The following is an 18,039-nucleotide window of genomic DNA, read 5'->3' on the forward strand; positions in this document are numbered from 1 at the left end:
GTGTCATGGAAGAGAACATCCTACCGGTCCCCTGAGGGCCTGTTTCTCCAATGTAGGGTCCACAAAGCTGAAGGTGAAGATGCTGAAGCGCTGGTGGTGAGAGGGAAATGGAAGATCCAAGGCTTTCTGGACAGGGATCAGCTGGGTCTGATAGTTGTCTCCAATGTAGGGGCAGCTAGACCAAGAGACCCAGCAGTCAGGATGGGCTTCTTTGAGAGTCTCAGCACAGGTGCATGAAAGAACCACTTACCCCTTTACCAGGATGGGCCACTGTGGCTGACTCAGGGGGTCTGTGCTGGGTGTTGCCCAACACTGATGTAGGAGCAGCCCCAGGTAGGGGTCTGTTCTGTGAAGGATGGAGACCTCCACGTAAATGGGATCCCGAAGCAACTTCACCACTGGGTAGTCACCAACACCATAGTAGGAGCCATAGTTTTTATCTGCAAGAGGCAGAAATAAGGATTTGAAGTAGTAAATCTCTCAGTGACTTGAGGGACTGTCACCCCTTTAAATAGCCCCAAGCCCCTTAAGTGTCTTGTTACTAACTTAGGGTCTTCATGCCCCAGAAGACTGGATTTAGACTATAGGCCAGATACTCCAGCCAAGGAGGTCATACCTTTGGCAATCTGAAGTTCCAGAGTGAGGGGTCCAGGCTGGGTCTCAGGAAAGGGTGGTGGGAGAGTGAAAACCTGGACATTGACTGGGAGAGAGTTGCTACTTACTGAGTAGCTGCAGCTGACATGGAGCCTGCAGAGAAACAAGATTTTAGCTAGTTGGTTGTGGGAGGTGGGTGTCAGTTCCGCATCCTTTCCTTTTAACTCAAGGAAAGCATTAAGTGCTAGACAAGTTTATAAGTATGGTGGATGTGGTTCCTGCCCTGCTGGGAGCTGTATTTTAGTTGCGGAGACCAATATACGAGTAGGACCAATGTTTGAGTTGGAGATAAGCACACAGAAATAAAGATGCATCATGAGAAACAGATGCTTGCCATAGAGAAGATCAGGGAAGACCTTAGAGGTACCCTTGATATGAAGGTGAAAGAAAAACTTGAGGTAGAGGGAAAGCCTCACCCAATATAGAGCAAAGCCTGGAGGCAAGGAAGTGCTTGAGGCCCTTTGAGAATTCCATAGAAGAACCAGGCTGCAATCGGGGAATAGTAAGGGACTGAGAATGTTAGAAGTGAACAGGCTGGAGATGAAGTAGGAGCTGTTTTATGCAGGGTCCTGATGTTCATCTTAAAGCTTTTGTTTTTGGTCCATGGCTTTAAGGTGTGTGATTTGACTGACTTAAGGTTTTAAAGGAATTCTTTTGGCTACAGCATGGACAGTGGAGAAGGCCAAGATGTAGAATGGAGCAATGTAGGCTGAAATGTAGAATGAAGAAGGCCAAAATGAGAAAAAAATCTAGTTAAGTGAAATAGCAGAACTCCAGGTGAGCTTGAGGCTTAGGTCGGGTTGGAGACAGCAACACAGATGGACCTAATCAAGTAATGGGCAGTGCAATTGGTGAACCAAGGTAGCAGACAGGTTTTCTCCTATTGCTGAGGAATGCTCATTTGTGGATTCAGGGCTTACCTGAGAATGCCCACCTTATGGAAGAGGGGAAGTCATTCTGGCCAAGCCCTTACCTGAAGATGCTGTCACGAGTGACAGAGCCACGGCTCCCATTTTTCACATCCCTAGTTGCCACCAGTTCATTTTCATATACTGCTCGGTCTCCAGTGATCTACAGGAATAGATGGAGAAGTCTTGATCATTTCTGTTAGTGTTATGCTGCTTGACTTGCATCTGGTCTAAGCCCTCAACAATGCTACCCTGTTGTATGGTATATTTCCTATTACTTCAGCAGAGGTAAGAACACATAGCAGTGACATCCTGGCAAGTTATCACTTCGCCTTATCTCAGGACAAAGGAATAAGAAGGAATTTGAGCACCTAGGAGAGGCAGCTGAAGCACTACCAATTCCAGTCAGCATCCCCGCTGGTTTCTTCTCTATAGCGTGGTAAATGACAGCCCCTTAGCTAGATCACAGCTGTGATGGTCTTAGCTGAACACCCAGAAGAGATTAACTTTTTCAGTGATAAGGCATTCTCCTGCCCTAGGGACTCTCCCAAACTCCAAGTAGTAGTCCCAAGTATCGTTCACGGCCAACGTATTTCAGCTCTCCCCCACTAGTCACTACAACCTTCCCACCCAACTTCCAGAGCCAGGAACAAAGCCCAACTGCTCACCTGTCTTGTGGTGCCACAGGAAGTAAATGGAAACTGGAACAGAACAAAAGCTTGTGTTGCCATCACAGGGTTACACACACTGTCATTCCTAACGGCCAAGCGCACAGAATCCAAGAGCAGTGGTGGCGAGGTCACGTTCCGAGACACAGCAATAGAGAAATGGCCCTCTCGGGTACAATGCAAGGTCACTGAAACAGAGCAGCTGTGCTGAAGGCAGGTCATCTCTCCCATTGTGGGGAGAACCAGATGAAAGTCTAACCACTTTGTTACTTTTAATCCCACTGAGAAGTTGGTGACAACTTCCCAGTGACAACCTCAGTGCAAGATCAACCACCCACAGTTTAACCCAGGCTCTAAATGATCTGGGGTTGAGTCTTGCCTCCCCAACTTATTGTGTGACCTCAGGCAAGTATTGCACCTCCTTGCTTCAGTTTCATGTGTTAAGAGGAGGATAGTAGCTCCTACCTCATTTTGCTTGTCAGTTAAGATTAAGATCTTAGAATAGCGCGTGCGATATATTAGGTTGGTAGAGAAGTAATTGCAGCCTTTGCCACAATGGCAAAAGCCGGGATTCCTCCTGCACCAACCTATACATACTCTGAGGTCAAGTTTATGTTAGAAAACCTCAGAACAGGATTAGAGGCATGCAGAAAGCAACAGCCTTGAAGTGACTCTCCCTAAACAATCCCAGACCATCAGCCAAAGTCGCTACAAGTTTCTGTCAGTTAGAAGTTATCTGGCACTAGCAATTATCTGGCACATAGCCTTCAAGTCTGAGCGTTATTGACTTTATATCTGGATTCTGGGAGAATGGACAGTGGGAGTTGTCGAAGTCTGTTACCCTGGGATCAAGTGTTCTTGGATGCATGGCTACATGGCAGCCTGCTATCACTTGATGTTTGCCTTCTGAGCAAACCCCTCTCTGGGTTTCATTGTAATTGCCACACTTCCTCAGCTGGTTTCAGAGGTGTGCTCACTTACTCACCAGTGTTTCCATAGTAGCAGGAATTCACCTCTTCAGAGCTGTAACAACAGCCTAGCCCTTCACAGTCTCCTCGAGAGATGGGTGAAGGTGTACATGGCAGTCTGTCCCGTGCTGGGATGGAGTCACACCAGTCAGTATCTGGAGCATCTCGGGCTAGGTTTTGAAAAAGAGTAAGTCAGGTTAGGTAATGGAAAAGTTAGTCTTGAATACCATTTTGATACAAGTCATTGACTTTGGATTCCTGTAGATATGTAGATGATTGAAATAGGTGTCTATTCCATATTGTAGATAGTATTGAGAGGTTACATGTTGTAGATTAAGTCTTGGGAGGTTGTCAACATTAAGTCACCTTGTAAGAGTGCCCTGATATTAGTTTTTTAAAAACAAGAATGTCAACAAAATTGGTAGAAGCAGTAGGGGCGTCTTACTCCTTCCAGTAACAATCCTTCCTTCTGTTCTTTAGAGGCGTTTCTCAAGCCTTAGTTTGGATATGAGTTATCTGAAGATTGTTTTTGAGTTCAGATCTGGTTCAGAACTGGGGTGGGGCCTATGATTCCTCATTTTATTAGTGCTGCCCATCCTGGCTATGTATTGGGAAGGAAGGCAGGTGAGAAGAGTGAATTTAGAGTTTGAGTCTGTTCTGACTTTGAGGATGGGCTCTCAGTTAGGCGAGACTTTCTAAAGTTGAGTAGGCATCATACTTCCTGCTGTTTCCTTAGGGAAATGCTCAGATACCCCTCCAGCTTGTGGGATGGGAGACCTGGGTCCTAGTCTCAGTGCACATCTAGCTCTGTGGAGGTATTTTTCCAAGTTCCCTTGCTAGCTTCAGTTTTATTTCCTATCATTCTCCCCATGGGTGAAAACCTCCTGGTTCTGGGAGAGTTCTTTGAATCCCAGCTCAGTCATTCACCAGTGATAGGCCCTTGGGCAAACTTCCTGGCAAGAGATAGGTTGGATTTTTTTTTTTTTTTTTTTTTTGAGACAGGGCTTTGCTCTTGTTGCCCAGGCTGGAGTGCAATGGCACGATCTCAGCTCACCACAACCTCCGCCTCCCAGGTTCAAGCGATTCTCCTGCCTCAGCCTCCCGAGTAGCTGGGATTACAGGCATGTACCACCACACCCGGCTGATTGTGTATTTTTAGTAGAGACGGGGTTTCTCCATGTTGGTCAGGCTGGACTCCAACTCCCGACTTCAGGTGATCCACCTGCCTCAGCCTCCCAAAGTGCTGTGATTACAGGTGTGAGCCACTGTGCCTGGCCAGCAGTAGTGTTTGCAGCACTATGTTAGGGTTAGGGAAGGTAACACCTGAAGTGCTTACCCACAGTGCCTTGGCATTGAGGAGTCTCAATTGGTAGTTATCCTAAGGATTGCCCATGGAGGTGAGAGTTGGGACATGATCCTTCTTTCATTAGTGTCAGGTGTCACTGCACAGAGCAGGTCAGAGAGGACCAAGAGTACTTTCACGCCCCACCCCTGCCACCCCCACAAGATCCTGAGAGCTTCCAGCCTTTACCTAGAAGATCCATAGGACACTTGAGCAGCTTCCTCTCTGTAACCACCTTGTGTTCAGCCGCACCCACTCCTTCAACTCCGACTGGCAGGATGTAGTGGGAGTCCTGGAGAGACAGACCCTTGGGGGTCAGCCTGGATGGTAGCATGAGGGGCTTCACACAGTCTCCCTGGCCATTGGGTCATACTCACCCACTCAGTGACATAGCAGCTGCTATAGGTTGCCTCCAACACCACAGAGCTGCCTGGACCTTTTCTTATCCAGGTGCCACAGTCGGAGTCATTCTGCAGCTTGTGCAGCAGCCCTTGGTTGTCTGGAGGGGTGGGGAAGAGGTGAAAAAACACAGCGGTCAGTCTCCAGTGCCAGAAAGGATAGTCAGCCTTGCCATTAGACACCAAGGAGCAACTGTCAATAAGAGGAACAAGAGGGAAATCAGATTCAGATCAGATGTAGTTATAACTTAGACTATCTCTTTTGCAGAAAGATGCAACAGGGCTCAGAAGGTGAAAGTATCAATACGGGAAGCTAGGGAGACATCTAAGGTAGTAGAGGAGACATCATTGCTTGGCTAAGCAAGGCAAGTCATCAAACTTACCCCAAACTATTAGTACAGGAGGAGACATTGCCTCCTGGCTGAGGTTTACAGCAAACTGGAAGCTCCACGGCCCACAGTGGAGCACACTGGAATAATCTGGTGCCTCAGGCTTATGCTGGCCACTCACAGCAAGAGATAATGAAACACACAGCAAAACGCACCGCAGCAGCCACATAATGCTACCAGGAGTTCCTGCCGGCTGCAAGCTCTCCGCCTCCTCTCCCAAGAGCCGAGGGTCTGTCTGCCCAGATTCCTTTATATACAGAAGTCAGGCTTGTTTTCAGCTGCACATCTTTGTGACACTCAGGTGGGATGCCTTTAGAAAGGGGAATTCTTCTAGCCTCATTTGCTTTGGGGCACAGTCTGCAGCTGCCTCACATTAAATACCACAATCCAGGCAGACTTCAGAGCCCAAGAAAAATGTAGTAACTTTTAGCTAACAGAAAGGAAGGAAAGAAAGCTTCCTCAGGATTGCTCAATATAGCATTTGTCCCACCAGTTTATTGAACTTATTGACTTCAGAAGACCTCCCTCTACAATTTTGCACATTTGGGTGTGAAACTACCATCTATGAGCTATGGGGTCTGGGTACGTTACAAACTCTCTGAATCTTGGTTTTCTCACCTGTAAAATGGGAATGCTATCTCCTGGCAGTGGTGTGCTTGAGGATTAAGCAAGAGATTCTATGTCAGGTGCCTGGCACAGTGCTTGGCCAAGCAGTGAGTGCTCAGTCAACATTGTCGGGTGAGAGTTGGGGCCCTTGAGAAGCCTTGTCACCTTCTCCATCCATTCTAGAAAAGTTTCTGTACGATTAGAGCCTGTCTTGAAATTCTAGAAAAAAATCTAAACTTATTTCCTGAGAAAGGTTGATTTTGAACCCTTTCCTGGTCCTTAGGGGGAATCCTACCACAGCAATCTTTCAACAAATTCCAAAGCGTTTTATCGCCATAACTGTCCTACAGTGTTTCCCCACAGAATCTGGGGAAATGTGGATTAGGCCATGAATTCCTCAAACTGGTTCTGCCTCTTACAGCTATTTGATAATTTTATCATTCGGCTGTGTTTCAGGCATATTTCGTAAAGATGTCAGGGTTTCTTGCTTGCTTTCTACATTTTTGTTTTCCACATAAACTATAATTTATATACTTTGGTCACTCTTTAGGCTAGAGTGTCAGACCAGATTGTAGAGAAATTCTAAGAGATTTGGGGATAAATGGATACATTCCCCACTGGAGAGGCAAGAGCGTGGAAACTTGTCTTCTGCAGTCTCCCACCAATATTCTCAAATTGTTCCCCTGATTGTATTTAGACTGATATTTTTCGGTTGACTAAAAATTGTAGTCAAAGCACTGAGAATGTGTAACTAGGTATCTCTAGTTCTCTTCAACTCATCACAGAGGACAAATAAGTATGTGTCTTCCTGGGAAAATTGGTGGCCCTTTTAACCACATGATGAAAAATGACATTGAAGGAAAGCTGGACTCTGCCCTCAAAGACAGATGTGGCTTCCCTGACACCGTCTACCTGGATTAGGTGCTCACCACTGGGTTATTACATGCCATTTACTCACAGGATTTGCCAGGTTGGATTGTAATGACCTCTTTCTTATTCAGTTTGCCACTAGAAGCACGTGAGGCCAGGGACTTTTTTATTTGTCACTGCATCCTGCGTGCCTTGGATGTATGTACTCAGTGTTCTCTGAGTAAAGACTGAATCAATGAATATGCTTTCATTAGTAGCCATGTCCTAGGGCTAACCCCCTTGAAAATGTAGTTTCCAAACCTCACTGGTACAAATTCATTTCCTTTATGATGAGCTCAAACTCATAACCCTTAGGTATTTTTCCTTCAAGTAAATATCATGTGATTGCACATATAAGAAAGAATCTGAGGATTTGACTCATGCGAGATGTCTCAGGAGTTAAAAGTCCAGTCTCCCGACTAGGCTTACTAATATTGCTTTATGCTGAGACCAGCTCAGTCGGGGAGACCCTAACCCAGGGATGCTAGAGGAATTAAAGACACACACACACAGAAATATAGAGGTGTAGAGTGGGAAATCAGGGGTCTCACAGCCTTCAGAACTGAGAGCCTCGAACAGAGATTTACCCACATATTTACTGACAGCAAGCCAGTGATAAGCATTGTTTCTATAGATTATAGATTAACTAAAAGTATTCCTTATGGGAAACAAAGGTATGGGCTGAAATAAAGGGATGAGCTCTGGCTAGTTATCTGCAGCAGGAGCATGTCCTTAAGGCACAGATCACTCATGCTATTTGTGGTTTAAGAACACTTTTAAGCAGTTTTCCATCCTGGGTGGGTCTGGGGTTCCTTGCCCTTATTCCGGTAAACCCATAACCTTGCAGCGTGGGCATCAGGGCCATCACGGCCATCACGAACATGTCACAGTGCTGCAGAGATTTTGTTTATGGCCAGTTTCGGGGCCAGCTTATGGCCAGATTTTGGGGGGCCTGTTCCCAACAGCTTTATAAAGTAGTGAAAAGTCAAGGAGCGTAACTTCCTTTGCTCATACTTGGAGGCAATATAGTATAGTATATCATGTGAGTTTTGACAATGAGTGGACTTGGGTACAAATTCTGACTGTTACTCTGCAACCTCTGTCAATGTATTAACCTCTTTCTCTCAGTTACAGTTTTTATATCTGTAAAATAGGGATAATAACATGGACAGTATTATTACAACAGATGGTTAGATGAAATAATGTATGTACAATGCTTGTTGCATAATTGCTACATTGTCACTAACATCAACAGGACCAGCCTGGGAGATAAAGGTGAGATGGGTGGCAAATGGAAAGCAAATGCCAAGCAGTGCACTCATTGGATCTGCAGGGAGTCTGAGTAACAGCCTATACTCATGAGGCTGCATTCCCAAATGAGGTCCTGTGTTTACATAATGAAGTTGAAAAATCACACAAGCCTGGAACTATGTGGAGCTATCTTGAAGTCCACCTAGGATCACACCCATCTCTCTGATGCTGCAGAGGGTCAAAGATGGATGCCAAGATAATGCAGGCAGGTCTGGGCTTAGGTAATGTTATGCTCATTCCTCTGCTGAATCTTCCAAGAACATCATCATTTAATTTCAGGATAAGAAAATGCACTGATAATGTGTGATCCACCTCGAGGAGCCCCAGGCTTAACAGAAAAAACATCCTATCCACTATTATCACAACATGAATGCTCTGTCCTTTGAATTTGAAAGGGCAAATGCTGTTCTTTGTCTTATGTCAGAATCACCCAGTCATTTAAAAATTGTTTTAGAGCCATTACGAACAGATTATGAGACATCCTAATGTGTACAGACTTATCAAAAGCCCCATAGTCATGGTAGTATTCATGCGACCCACATTTTATAGGCGGGCTTAAGGATTCCCCTTGTGTTCCTTACCAAAGTACTTGGGAGTCCTGCACCGAAGCTAAGCTGTCCATTCCTCATTCACTGAAGCTGCCCATTCCTCATTCAGTGATCTGGCCACTCAGGTCACGAGGGCAACCTGTGTAATTGGGGAAAGGCAAACGGTGATTTCCAAAAACCTTCTTCAATCTGGTCATATTTACATTTGAGTGTTTCATTTTAAACTGCAGAATAGGGACATCACCCCACAAGGTTTGCATAGCATGGAGCTGTAGTACAATGCTTTCTGGCCATTGAGTACAGACTCCTCATCTGACATTAACAGTGATTGCCCCGCTGTGACTGGAGCAGGGTCTTCCTAACTGGAGAGTGAAGTACCAGTCAAACAAGGCCCCAGGAAGCCCACTTCAAGTGTGGAGAAGCAATAATCAAAATTATCCCTCAAATATGGAGGGATGATTAGACCATTGTTGTGTTAATCAGTAATTAGGGAGCAAGGATGGCGCATCCAGCTGCTCTCTGCATGTGGTGGAAATTAGGACGCTTCTCTTCTGAAGGAAGATGTCAAACTTAATTTACTGTAAGTACTTACATGGTTTTCCTTTTCAACAAGCAAGAATGAAGTGTAATTCAGAGTCAGTTGTGATGGCTTCCATTACTGGGTCTCTTGTTTCAACGCCTCTTTTGTGTCCAAGGTACAAGACCTGTCTCTGAAGTGTCTCCTGTGCTGACTGCACAGCACCTGCTCTGTTCTGATGTCTCTCCCCTCCTGCTCCACACCTTCCTTTGCCATGATGGGTGGAAAATTATCATTCCCTTTCATAGCCAGGAGGATACCCTACTGAATGGGTAGTAGGACTTTGAGAGGGATGTCAGTATGGTTGACCCTTGAACAATGTGGGGGCTAGGGGTGCCAACCCCACCTGCAGCCAAAAATCCATGTAGAGTTTTTTGGTCCCCCTCAAATGTAACTAATGTAATTGCCTGATGGGTTTGTCCTACTTGCTGCACAGGCAAGATCAATTCACTGAGACCCTGACATTCTGATGAGGAAAGAATATAATTGATGTGAGGCCAGCCACATGGGAGACAGTTATGACTCAAATCAGTCTCTGAAGGCTTGGAGGTTAAGGGGTCTTCAAGCATAGTTTGGTGGGCAGGGGACTAAGGAACAGCTGCTGTTGATTCATTGGAATGCACTCTTAAGGGTATGGAAAATGGTCCTTGTGCACTGTGTTCACTTCTGGATCACGGGGCCACGGGACAAGTTGGGTCATGAGTCACAGGTCTGCCTTTGGGTGGGGGTCAGTCAGTTGCCAGAATGCAAAAGCCTGAAAAATACCCCAACATATCCATCTTAGGTTCTACAATAGTGATGTTATCTATGGGAGTAATTGGGAAAAGTTACACATCTCCTGACCCACAAAACAATGCCTGGTTATCTGTAAGTACACCTAGATCTTAGCAGAATTCCAGCACCTCTCATCCTAACCTTGTAGACTTTCATTAGTCTTACAAAGGTGGTTTAGTTTTGGGAAAGGCTATTATAAACCCTGCTTTAAGGTTACATTATAAACTAAATCTCTCCCAAAGTTAGCTTGGCTTACTCTCAGGAATGACCAACAACAGCTTGGAGGTTAGATGCAAGATAGAGTTAATTATGTCAGACTTCTCTTACTTCATAATTTTGCAAAAGTAGTTTCACTAATAGCCTATTGTTGATCAGAAGCCTTACCAATAACATAAACAGTTGATGAACACATATTCTGTATATGTATTATATTATATGCTGTACTCTTAGAGTAAGCTAGATAAAAGAAAATGTTATTAAGAAATCATAAGGAAGAGAAAATGTTTCCTATTCATTAAGTGGAAGTGGATCACCATAAAGGTTTTCATCTTTGTCATCTTCACATTGAGTAGGAAGAGGAGGGGTTGGTCTTGCTGTCTCAGGGGTGGCAGAGGTGGAAGACAACCTATGTATAAGTGGACCCATGTGGTTGAAACCCATATTGTTCAAGGGTCATCCATATGTTGATATTCCTATTTCTGAAAGTGAAAGAAGAGATTAAGAAAGAGGTAGGAGACTAAGTTGCTAAAGAAAAAGAGTTAAAATTTAAAACTTTTGCACTGAAAGTCCTGACTTCACCACAATGATATATATCAATGTAACAAAATTGCACTTATACCCCATGAATATATGCAAATAAAAAATAAAAATTAGAAAATATAAAATTAAGGACTTTTGGGTGGGGAATTACAGATAAGGTTAATGAAAATTTTCTGGCCCAGACAGACTGCCTCTGTTGAAGTTCATGCCCTTCCCCTACCTTTAATTATGCCATCTACTTAAGTTTGGATCACGTTCTCTCCTCTCTAGACCATGCAGTTGACATGTTGTCTTTACAGGTGACAGTAAGTTTTGAGCACCACAGACCAGTAGGGTCTCCTCCAACATCCCATATCTATCAAAGTATGTAATTGTCATGGGTTCTAATTCTAACTTTTAAAATACTAACAGAAGGGGAAAAACCCTGACTCCAGTGATTTCAGGCAGTGTGTCTTAGAATTTCTATAGACAAGGTATTTATAGTGGCTTCTGCCCACTTATTAATTATTTGTGCAAGCCTGTGGGAAATTACTCCTCCACTCAAGAGCAAGACAAAGTGGGCAGAAGGAACAAAGTTTATGGCCAGATTGACTGACAGCTGGGCAGGCCCGAGATTGACAGTTGCCACCGCACCACTGATTGGCTTTTCATTTGAGTGTGGGTGGTAACAGCTAATTTTATACTGTCATCCAAAGAACAAGAGAACCCCTAGGAAACATATCCTCTTTATCATTACTCAAAAAATTACAAAACAAATCTTTCCATGCAATTGTGGTTGAGAATGAGGGCTATTACTCTGATTTCAAAGGCTAGTTAAGAGGACAGCAGGAAACGTGTGGATATACCATTTAAAATGACAAATGCCAAGATGTGTGTGATACGTGTGGGTGTGTGCTTGTGTGTATGTAAAGAATGTGAAATTGCCTTCTGCAATAGTTTACTGGGGCTGCCCTAACAAAGTACCGCTGACTGGGTGACTCAGAATAACAGAAGTTTGTTGTCTCAAAGTGCTAGAGGCCAGAAGTTTGAGACCAAGCTGTCAGTGGGGCCGTGGAACCTATAGGGAAGAACTTCTTTGTATCTTTATCTTCTGGTGGTTGCCAGAAACCCTTGATATTCTTTGGCTTGTAGGTGCATCCCACTGATCCTGGTCTGTACACATCAGTGTACTCCCTGTGCCTTCACAGTCTTCCCTTTGTGTATCTCTCTCTCTCTCTCTGTCCAAATTTCCTCTTTTATGTGGACACCAGCAGTACTGGATTAAGGCCTACCTGAATGACCTCATTTTAACTGGATTCCCTCCGTAAAGACTCTATTTCCAAATAAGGCTACATTCTGAGGGACTAGGGGGTTAAGACTTCATAATATTTTTGTTGGGGGAGATATAATTCCACCTATAATACCTTGTAAGCTGTTTTGAAATTGCACCAGCCAAGTTAATCTTTGTTCGGGGTAGACTTTTTTTTTTTAATGATGAAATGAAAACAGTGTGCCTTTCCCTGTTAAAATTCCTTTTGAAAATTCCCAGTCTTGCCTTGACTAAACTAAAGGGATTTTGTAATTATTTTCATTTAGAGGGAAGGGATCAGTTATGCACCCAATGGCTGAATTGGTTGGTACTAATGGCTGTTTCAGTTTAGAGAGTGGGCAGGCCTGGTGAGGTGGGGTAGTTCAAAAGCAGAAAATTGAGGAGGAAAGGTGCAGGTCACACGACAGCTATTCTTACTTTGGCCATTGCTTTATGCCTGATAACTATTCTGGCACAATTGCTCTCAGCTAACTGGAGTTGACTGGGTAATTAATTCACAAAGGTTTTGAGTCTGATGATATCTTATATCGTTATACCTTGTATCTGTGAGGGATTGGTTCCAGAACCCCTGAGGATCCCAAAATCTGCGCACACCCAAATCTGGCAGACAGCCCTGCAGAACCTGCATATAGATAAAGTTAACCCTCATCCGTGGGTTTCATATCCCATGAATACTGTATTTTCCATCCACATTTGCTTGCAGATGTGGAAACCATGAATACAGATGACCAACTGTATCTGTTGAAAAACGTCTGTGTAGAAATGGGCCCACAAGGTTCAGCGCATGTCGTTCAAGGATCAGCTGTACAGTGTGCTCCTTCTATGTGACCCTAACTTGATCGTAACCAGGATATTGCTTTGCTTTTCTACCCACGTGCCTTTAGTACATGGTTTTCTCTTCCTGGAATGCCCACAACCTCATCTGTATTTGCCCAATTCCTAACTTTCCCTTGAAGCAGAGGTTCTGGAAATTTTGTTCTTAGATCAGCAGGAGCAGAATGGCCTGGGGACTTGTTAGAAATGCAAATTTGTGGGTCTCACTCCACATTTCCTGAATCAGAAACTCCAGCCTTGGGCGCAGCATTAAGTAGCCTTCCAGGTGATTCTGATCCACTCAAGCTTGAGGACCACTGCCTGGGGCTAGAGCTTTCCAGGTTCTCTTCATGAAGCACACTGCCTAATCCCCCAGCTGGAGGTCATTCCTTCTTCATTTGGTTTTCTTGTGCTCTCTATCAGTACTCCTTTTAGGGGGTGACTACTTAGTATTCTTCTTTCCCTTCCTGGATTATACGAAGTTTGAAGGTCAGTCGTACTCACCTTTGTCTTCTCCACATTGCTTACCTCTTATGCTCAGACAGTACTTGTTAGATGAGTGAACTCTTGATTATTTAAGTGGCCTGCATCTATGCTTTATAGGGGAGCTGGTTTTGCAAGGCCTAATTCATTTTCTGCCACCCATCTGTGTTTTTGAGCTTACCTCAGCATATGAGTGAGACTTCCTGTAAGATCCAGTCTGCTTAGCATGGCCACCCCAGTCCTCTCCAGTTATCCAGCATGGCCTCTTTTCTCCCAGTGGCTGGTCAAGCAGAAGCCCCTGCAGTTTCTTAACTGATCCGTTCCTCCCCCCCTGCTGTGGTCTGTGGATTTTCTTTTCTGAAATACTCTCTTATCCTTTGTTTATGTGTGTGTGCCTGCTTACTCTATACTATTTTTATATTTTTTACTCTATTTTTTATTTTTACGCTATTTCTTTTTTTAAAAAATTTATTTGAGATGGAATCTTGCTCTATTGCTCAGGCTGGAGTGCAGTGGTGCAATCTCAGCTAACTGCAACCTCTGGCTCCTGCATTCAAGCAATTCTTGTGGCCTAGCCTCCCGAGTAGCTGGGATTACAGGCACGCACCACCACTCCCGGCTAATTTCTTTTTAGTACAGATATGTTTCACCATGTTGGCCAGGCTGGTCTTGAACTCCTGGCCTCAAGTGATCTGCCCACCTCGGCCTCCCAAAGTGCTGAGATTACAGGCAAGAGCCACTATTTTATTTTATTTATTTATTTTTTAGACGGAGTCTCCGTGGCCAGGCTAGAATGCAGTGGCACAGTTTCAGCTCACTGCAACCTTTGCCTCCCAGGTTCAAGCGATTCTTCTGCATCAGCCTTCCGAGTAGCTGGGACTACAGGCACATGCCACTGCACCCCACTAATTTTCTGTATTTTTAGTAGAGATGGGGTTTCACTATGTTGGCCAGGATGGTCTCATTCTCCTGACCTCGTGATCTGCCCACCTCGGCCTCCCAAAGTGCTGGGATTACAGGCATGAGCCACCACACCTGGCCCTTTATTTTTTTAAAGAACCTAACTGGGCTGGGTGTGGTGGCTCACACCTGTAATCTCAGCACTTTGGGAGGCCAAGGCAGGCAGATCATGAGATCAGGAGTTTGAGACCAATCTGGCCAATATGGTGAAACCCTGTCTCCACTAAAAATACAAAAATTAGCTGATCACAGTGGCGCGTGCCTGTAGTCCCAGCTATTCAGAAGGCTGAGGCAGAAGAATTGCTTGAACCTGGGAGGCAGTGGCTGCAATGAGCTGAGATCGTGCCACTGCTTCCCAGCCTGGGTGACACAGCAACACTCCGTCTCAAAAAAACAAACAAAAACCTAACTAAAGCATCATCTCCTCTGGAAATTCTCTCCCCCACCCTCCTTTTTTTTTTTTTTTTTTTTTTTTTTTTTGAGACAGGGTCTACTCTGTTGTCCAGGCTGGAGTACAATGGCACAATCATGGCTCACTGCAGACTTGAACTGGGTTCAAGAGATCTTTATGCCTCGGCCTCCCAAAGTTCTGGGATTATAGGTGTGAACAACTGTGCCCAGCCTCTTCTCTCGTCTTGATCATTTTGGTGCCTTCCCCTCTCCTGGTCCTTTTCAGAGTATCTTAATTGTTCCTTCCTTGGTCTAGGTCCCTTGTGACCACAGGTACGTTGGGTGTAGTTTGTCCTTTCTAAATCAATGCCTCCAACATAGCAAGGCCTCAATCAATATTTATGGAATGGGTGGAGAATATTCTGAGAATTCAGCTTAAAACATCACAAAAACACCCCAGGAAGAAACAGGCCCCTCCTCAGCCCCTCTGCTCCCTGCCCTGTTTTTCACCCCAAGGGCTAGCAGTCCTCTCCGCATTCGGTTAAACAGACTTTCTTAAACCTTCCTAACACCCTTTCCTGTAAGTGAGACTAGTTAAATGATTTTGCCAAAGCATATTTGTGCACATACAACGACATATAATGAAGACAAGTAGCTGCCGTGTTCACCTCCCTGTAAGCAAATATCAATAGAATAATGAAATTTTTGTGTTAGGATATTTTTATTCAGTCTGAACACAAATAAGTCATAGAGGGTAGTCGATGCTTTGGAAATAAATCACGTTAATTCCACTATAAACAATTAATGTTCACCTAGCCCCAACTCTGGGTCAAATATTTTCCAAGATGCTAGGGATAAAAAGTAGCCCTCTCTTACCCTAATTTTCTTGTTCTCCCTCCCTCTCTCCTTTGCTTTTTCTCTCTGTCTCAATTATCTCTTTCATCAGATGCTCTCTGTCACATACTATGCTAGGCTTGCGGGCAAAACAGTAAATAGGAGAGAATTAGTCTCATGGCATTTAAAGAGTCTCTGAGCAATAATTAATCACACATGTATTCCCTATGGCTAGCCTAATATCTGCCGGTGATGCTTGTTAATGAATCAATGAATGGATCAAACAATGAAATCATGGATAAACTAATTAAAAATGTTCCTATGTATTTTGCTTAAGAACAGCCAGCAGCTCATGTTTTATCAGTGCATGTGATTTGAGGGCTGTCATTTCTGGCTGGATGCTGGGTATTCCAGATAATTCCTCCCATATTCTCCTTTTCCATTCATTTATCACTCTCCTCTTTTTTCTCTCTTAGTCTCACAGATAAACGATAGGTTAGAATCAGAGCAAGATAATCTATTCAAGGTTGCTTTTTTCTTTTTTTTAAACTTCAAAGCTCTAGTTTTGCAGAGCCATCTGAATTCCTTGTGATGGTGACAAAATATAAAGTAGGGTGCCTCCAAGTTCAGCAGAAGCCTGCCAACCACTATCTTGTAGGCTGATATCTACCACTAGGGGAGCTGCAAGTTCAAAAGGCCTCTCACTAGGGGTCTGCCCTGGAAGCTGACTGTGGCCCTCATCTGATAGCCTCATGGGAGAGCACCTAACTCCCTTTCCTGCAGTGAGGCTGTTACTCACAAGTCTCCAGAATTGATGAAAATGGCTGCAAGGACAAATTTAGATAACAGTGGGGGAAAAAATGGCTTGTGGATCAGAGATGCAAATTGGCAATGACAATGGGTAATAAATGAGTCCAATCTGTGTAAGAGGCTGGGGTCATGCCTATTATCATCCCACACGGTGACATAGGCGAGAGCAGGACTTTGGCAGGCATTTATCACAGAGTATATTACAAATGTCATTAGTGAAACATTAATATTACAAAACATTTTAGAAAGGCTGAAGCAATCATCTCGTTTTAATAACATAAGACAGTTCTCATAGATTTCCTTTATTTTTTCCTCAAGCAGAAAATGAGGAACATTCCAGGATTATCAGATCTCACTCTTTGTTTGCAAATTGCAAACTGAAACTGTTGATCACTGCATTTCTTTCTTCTTAAATCGGGTCTGCGTGACATGTGACTGCCATGCATTTCTCTTTATTCAAGGAGACAGAAGACCCTGCTGTTTTGAGGTAAGGGAATTTGCTCCTTGTTGATTGAAAATTGTAAGCTCTGAAGATGGATTTTTTTAGGCACCCGATAAATACTGAGCTGCATTTGTATCATCTTCTGCCATGCTTTGAGGAGAAAAAAAAGAGACCTCTGATGCTCTTAGCATAATAGCAAAGGCTTTAGTAGGTGAGGGTTACTTCCAAAGAAACCTGATTTTAACCCTTAGGAATTCTGGCCACTTCCACAAAGAATAGCCAGAGAAATAATCTCACTGGCCTCTGTCACATTTCCTCCTGGATTAAGCATCTATTATATGCTCTAATTTTGCTGGGAATTGAAAGGAGTATTAATAAGAAAACTAAAAAATACATATCTGAATTTATAAACAATACGTAAAATCATTGACTTACAGAATATTAGAGTTGCAAACAATTTTAGGGAGGTCCTTTTTTTATATAAGAAAATGGAGAATAACTGGCTTTGCTCAGACTAGTTGGGAGTATTTGAGAGAGAATTGGGACAAGAAACTAGGACTTTAGACTATTTAAAGAAGGAGTTCAAGACTTAGATGGGTGTCAAGGCAAATACAGTGAGGCAGTTCAGAAATAATGCAACTACAAAAAAATCTCAAACACCAATATGAGACATTATATAATCAAGTGACAAAATATGTGATACAGATAGAAAGGACTAGGACCAGAGAGCAGTGGGAGGCCAGTGACATTAGAGTTGAAAGTGTCCAAAGGTGGAATTTGAGTTTCAGCTGATGATGCTTGAGTGTGATAAAATCGATGGTATGGGAAGAGGCTAGTCACAATTTGATGAATTAATGACTATTAAATATTAAAGGGCAAAGGGCAAAAATGATCAATAAACATGCAGAATAAGGAACTGACAGGATGTAGGTGGGAGACAGTAAAGGGTCACACCCAGTGGAGAAGGGGATTTGTGTTGAGAGATGAGTCTGATGGACGATGTAGCCTTAGCACCTCTCCTGTGCAGGCACAAGGAGTGAGAATAAAGGCATGAATAATTTAGATTTCCTGTCAGACCTGGACCAAGATCCCAGCTCTCCTAAATCCTAGCCTAAGGACTTTTCCATAGAAGCAAATAGTTTTTGCAGCTGCTTCCTCTGGCAGTATGTGCATATAGATTTTCTTCT

General features: G+C 43.8%; 1 protein-coding gene across 1 annotated transcript in view; it reads right to left on the reverse strand.

Annotated features, from left to right (window-relative positions):
* The window catches only part of ZP4 (zona pellucida glycoprotein 4), an 8,986-nt gene extending 3,490 nt beyond the window's left edge, over positions 1 to 5,496 (reverse strand). The window contains exons 1-9 of the mRNA XM_063705302.1: positions 5,322 to 5,496; positions 4,918 to 5,039; positions 4,730 to 4,832; positions 3,216 to 3,368; positions 2,231 to 2,418; positions 1,628 to 1,725; positions 617 to 747; positions 251 to 440; positions 25 to 175 (exon numbers count right to left, since the gene is read on the reverse strand). Of these exons, the coding sequence (XP_063561372.1) occupies positions 25 to 175; positions 251 to 440; positions 617 to 747; positions 1,628 to 1,725; positions 2,231 to 2,418; positions 3,216 to 3,368; positions 4,730 to 4,832; positions 4,918 to 5,039; positions 5,322 to 5,496 (1,311 nt within the window). The remainder of the gene's footprint in view (positions 1 to 24; positions 176 to 250; positions 441 to 616; positions 748 to 1,627; positions 1,726 to 2,230; positions 2,419 to 3,215; positions 3,369 to 4,729; positions 4,833 to 4,917; positions 5,040 to 5,321) is intronic.
* Between the last annotated feature and the right edge of the window lie 12,543 nt (positions 5,497 to 18,039).

This window comes from Gorilla gorilla, chromosome 1 (assembly GCF_029281585.2).
Source record: "Gorilla gorilla gorilla isolate KB3781 chromosome 1, NHGRI_mGorGor1-v2.1_pri, whole genome shotgun sequence".
In the NCBI taxonomy this organism is placed as follows: Eukaryota; Metazoa; Chordata; class Mammalia; order Primates; family Hominidae; genus Gorilla; species Gorilla gorilla.